The sequence below is a fragment of the Fringilla coelebs genome, assembly GCF_963513975.1.
Source record: "Fringilla coelebs genome assembly, chromosome: 1".
NCBI classification, from domain to species: domain Eukaryota; kingdom Metazoa; phylum Chordata; class Aves; order Passeriformes; family Fringillidae; genus Fringilla; species Fringilla coelebs.
Genome location: NC_140028.1, coordinates 82,381,535 through 82,387,000, shown reverse-complemented (window position 1 = coordinate 82,387,000; position 5,466 = coordinate 82,381,535). Strand labels below are relative to the sequence as shown.

Sequence of the window (5,466 nt, the reverse complement as noted above, 5' to 3'; positions counted from 1 at the left end):
CTTACTTACAAACTGGTATGAAGTGCTACTGCTCTTTCCACCCAAATAAATTACAAACTATAGACATCATGAACATTATACAGAAATAGGAATTCCACATGAATGGAACACAAGAATGGGAGGGGGGAGAGACAGAAAGAGGTGCTGCTCCCTCTTAAAGATTTAAACCAAATTCTGATGAATAAAAGGATCCAAAGGCTTGGAAATCTGTGCTGCCTATTGTGTACACAGTAACATATCCATCCATTCTGTTTAATATTTGCCAGGAAAATCACAAAGCCCTCTCAGGCTACAGCAGCATATAATCTCCTTGAATGTTTTCCTGAGCTCCTGACTCCGGAATGCATAGATCAGTGGATCGATGATGGAATTGCACATGATGAGGATGAGGTAGAAATTAAAGTGGGACATGAAGCACACACAGTAAGGGTTGTAGGGGCAGGAGATGTAGAAAATCAGGTGCAGGAAAAATGGAGCCCAGCACACAACAAAAACTCCAATCAGGATGGTGAGAGTGATGGCCCCTTTCATGTTGGCCCCCTGGCGAACAGGGCCAGTCCCTGGGAGAACAGCAATCTTTTTTATGTGCATGCGAGCCATCATAAACATGTGGACATAGAGGGATGCCATGAGAATGAGCATAGTGAAGAACATGCTGATTAGGCAGATGATGACAACACTGCTATCAGAATAAATGATGAACAAAATGCCTGAGACTGTGCAAGCAGCCCAGATGCACGTGATGATAACCCCTACACGCTTCACTGTCATGATATTATGGTACTGGAGGGCGTAAAAGATAGTAAAGTACCTGTCCACTGCTATTGAGAGGAGACTGCAAATTGATGCGAGCAAGGAACTGCAAATGACTGAGTCAATGACATTGTCAATGTTTATGGTAAAGCTCTGTGCATCTGTGTCTGTGTTGTTCAGCAGCGTGATGACAATGGTTTCTGATCCATTAGATACACTCACTAGCATGTCAGCCACTGCCAAGCTACAGATGAAGAAGTACATGGGCGAGTGGAGGTTCTTGTTCTTGGCTATCGCCACAATGACCAGCACGTTCTCCAGCAAGCTGATGATGCCCAGAGTCACAAACACTTCAGGGGATACAAAGAGTTGCTCGTAGCAGCCTCCTGAGGAGTGGCCCTTCGCATTGGGCTCGCTGGCTCCTCCGTGCAGTCTGTAGCTGTGGTTCCAGAAATGGAGAGGCTGGAGTGTCCCACGATGCTGGCTGAAGTTCATCTTATGGAGATCCCTTTCAGCTTCCTGCTTTTAAAAATCCCGTTCCTTTTGCATTCCTTTGAAAACCTTCTTTGGCTTTTCAGCTTGGAAAAAAATAAAAAAAAAAAGAAAAATAAGCTAGGACCAAGGCAAGCAGCAGTTCATAAGATTTCAGACTCAGAAGAACTTGTTTACACCCTTACAGACACAGTTTCTCATCATCATCACATTTACCTTGGTGATCTATGTCACAGAGTTCCAACAGTCTCTATGTGTGCATCAAATTCTCCCATATGGTCAGTTCCTCCTTAGTTCTGCAGGGCTTTTTTGGTGCTTTCCATTAAAGAGATGCGACCATAAAATGCCCAAGTGACTGCTGCGGAGCAAGAACTCTTTTCAAACTGCAAGCACCAGTCTCCCAGTCAGGCAGTGCATGCTGGCTGCCTGTTTCACCGTGTGTGGAAGAGAAAAATATTCAGGGCACTCCCCGCCTCTGCTTTTCCTTCCAGCCAATGGGACTCAGGAGCTGCAGAAAGTGGAGGGGCTGCTGATTCTGAGCCTCTGTGAAACACCGCACCGCATGGCACAGCGGGCTCAGACGCTGCAGCACAAGTTACCAGTAGCTACAGGAAAGCAGACAAGCTACCAGAGATTTGCTTCTCTTCTTTAGCTTCTCAGAATAACATTTCAATACTGCTTTTCAATCAGCAAAACTTTCAGAAGTGTACAAGCAATCTTACAGAGTTCTTGCAGGTGAAGTGGTGGATTTTAGTTTTCAGATTCTGATTTGTTCTGTCTCCTTCTGTGGTACAAATTTGTTCTGCTTTGTATGTGTGGCAAAATAAGAATAGGGAAGGAAAGCAAAAGAATATATATTTATTCTTGGTTCTCTCTCCTAGATCCCCTTTGCCTTGCTACTTTTCTGTGCCTTAGCTGTCCATTTCCAGGATGTGTTGCAATGTTGCATTATATTCTCTAGTAAGATTCTTATAATTTTTAGCATATGGAGGCAAGATAGGGACCAAAACCAACATGATCCAAAGTCACAAATGGGTTAATGAACTGTCCTAAATAAAGTAGTTTTTTCCTGATAACAGACTTCTTAGTAATCTTATTATTGAGAAGGAAAAGATGATGGAGTTGATTGCAGAAGCCCTGTCACCATCAAGAATTAAGATATTGGGCACAAAAAGAAAACTCAGTATTTAGAACAGATGAAGGAAATCTGCAGGAGACAAAGCTGGAACCTGTAAGAAATAGAGCTCATACAATGGCAATGACACGAAAGCATCAATAAATTTCCTAGAAATCAGCATGGTCCAGAAGCTCTAGAAGCACAGGGATATCCCTGGCTCCCTGGGCATGAGCTGAAAATCAGTTTGTGTGCAGTGTGTCAGGAAAAGCCCTTGAGAATAAAGAAGAAAAGAATGCCAAAGTAACATGAAGAGAGAGGACAAAAGTTGTTTTGCTGTTAGATCTTCAAGCATTGCAACTGAGGTTTGAAAAACAAGTGTGCTGAACAAAGCCTAAAACACTAATGGATTTTAAAGGCCATAGGAAAGTCAGTCACTAGACCTGAAAGTAACGTTTGCAAGGAAACTGTTCAAAAGAACATTTCCAGTTGAGTACTAGTAATGCTCTGGAGGGGTCTGTATCTGATACAAAATTCTATTTCCTATAAAATCTCAACGTTTTCATCTTCTGTGCATTAGCTGGTTTTAAAGTGAACCAGCTAATAAAGACGTACAGGATGACAGAATGTATGTAGAAGCACATCTGTATTTAACATCTCAGCATCAGGATGAAATGTGATTTTATTTTCACATTTGGATTGCTGTAGACCTATGGTTATGAAGACCTATATTAGAAGAAAAGCCTCAGTCAATATTTTCTGGGCCTTTCTTCAGATAGATTCCTTCATAAAACTGAAACATAAATCACCAAGACCAACAAAATAACTTTTGGAACAGGAAATCCCACATTTATCAGTTTGGAATGCATCATTTACCAGCAGCATGCTTGAAATTAAATGGTTTGCTGATGAAAGTGTGACATTTGCTTTCCTGTCAACACACAATGCAAACCAGAATTCAAAAGATTTTTTTATCTAGTTACTGATCCTCAGGCCACTATACAGTATTCACTAACTCTTGACATAGACAGGATATGCACACCCAGCCTTTAAAGAACAGAACTACAGAAAAATTATGTAAAGACTGATGTGGGAGAACAGCAACTCCCCAGATCTTTTCTACACCTGCATCCAGAAACGTGTAATCTTCAAGTTTCCCCAGGGTAGTAGCCACTCAACATCATGAATCTCTCCATGCTGCAAGTGCCCACAACACAGGGATCTCTCCCTTTTCCTACTTAGGTGGACCTAGATCAGGTGAGCCTGGCAAGAATAGAGAGAAGCTTCCTCCAGGGAGTTTGATCCAATTATCTGTCTGTCTATCCACCTCCTGGCTCCTTCCCTTCTCTGCACATTATCTCCATTCTCATCCCCATTTATGTTTTCATTTGCTCTCTTCACCCAGAATCCATCCAGATGATGCTCCAGCTTCGATTTTTTTTTCTGAATGTGTCATATAAAAATGTTATATTGTTTATAGCAATGGAAAAAAAAAAGCCCACTTTTTTCCTCACCCACAGCTATCGCTCCCCTCCAAATTTCTGCTTGTGCTCTGCACTCTTGGGGCACATTTATTTTAGTGCTCACCACTCATATTTGTGGGCAGGGTTTTCATTACTGGAAGCAGCAGACTTAAGGTAGCTTAGCAACTTAAGTTGAAACACTGAAGAGGTGATGCACCATTAGCCTGCTCTAAAAAAGGTAAAACAAGCTATTTTTTAAAATGAGAGAAGATGTAATTAATTCCATGGTAAAAGATAGATGCATGTCTCAGGCTCCTATTTAATAAGAAATAAGCCATAAAATGCTAAAATTGTTCAAAGTATCCTAGACCTCTCATGTCTGAAGACATGTTAATATTTCAATTATCTATTTCAAAGATGATAGGAGTATTGCATAACAGATATTGCCTAAATTATTTCATAAATTTTAAAAACTAGAGCTGAGACAATATTTCTTTTAAAATGGTGGCTTGCAAGCTTTTCAGCACCGTGGAAAACCAGCTAGGGTTGCAGAAACCTAGAAACTGATAACAGTGATATACTAATATGAGCTCCAGCTCTTAAGAGAAATAAACCATCAACAAAGATTTGAGCAAGCCTCCCCTTTTAATATAACTCCCCCATATTCTATGCTCTGTTTGCAGATACTCTTGGATACCCTCTTTCCAGTCAGGGTTCCAGTCGTCTCCACCTCACAATATTTTTGAGAGATGGATTATCCTCCGCCAGTTGAATTTGAAAGTCAGGAAAAAGCATTCACAGAAATCAATAAGCAATCCCAAAAGAGAAACAAGAAGACAGGCAGAGGCATGAGCAGCCTGTACAGGTTCACTGTGGGAGAGAGACAAGAAAGGTAGAGGGAGTTCGCCCAGGTCCTTTCTTGCTCAAATGCACGCTGTGTGAGATCTTTTTGAATCCCATGACCACATTACTCAAGCACAGAAATAAAATTTAGCACTTCAGCATCTGTAAGTGGAAATAGAGGAGTGGCTGTGGGAACCTGGGTAGAAGGGGGAACCAAAGAAGCAGATTATTAACTTTTAATTAGTCCCTTGGCTTTACGTGACCATGCTGGTACTGTCCAAAGGGCGATGCTGCATTTACATGTACAAGCATAATTTGTAGAGGAGTTTGATTACATGGCCTCAGATCCAGTTTTTCTGTGCATTCAAAAACTCAAGTCTGTAACTGCAGTAAAAACTGTAGTATATTTTAGCATGCTGATTTTGAAATTTAAAAAAAGGTCCAGGCAATCTAACTTTGAAAGCTTCTGTGAGGTTTTAGTCTGCATCATTTATCTATGTAGCAGTGGCCAATTCCACCTAACACTCAAGATACCAAAAATTATTAAAATAATGCAATGTACTTCTACCTCCTATCCACAGATGTCTTTGAAAGAAGCATTTCTTTGAATCTTTGCAGCTCACTAAATTAGCCTCTGAGCAATACGGGGACAATTGTTTGCTCACATTTTTGGACTAGTAGTTTTCCTCTGGAATCACAACATCCCTCTGGATCAAATCTCTGTTCTTTAGTCTGTCTACCATTTACCTGTCAACTTACTACAATCTGAAAATCTCTGGGTGATGTATTCTCTATTAACAC

General features: G+C 40.9%; 1 protein-coding gene across 1 annotated transcript; it reads right to left on the bottom strand.

Annotated features, from left to right (window-relative positions):
* Positions 1-252: 252 nt before the first annotated feature.
* On the bottom strand, positions 253-1,479 carry MC4R (melanocortin 4 receptor; the record flags this gene model as incomplete). Its single annotated transcript, XM_084206620.1, has 1 exon — positions 253-1,479. The coding sequence occupies exon 1, from the start codon at positions 1,246-1,248 to the stop codon at positions 253-255; it is 996 nt and encodes a 331-aa protein (XP_084062746.1). The 5' UTR covers positions 1,249-1,479.
* Positions 1,480-5,466: the final 3,987 nt, after the last annotated feature.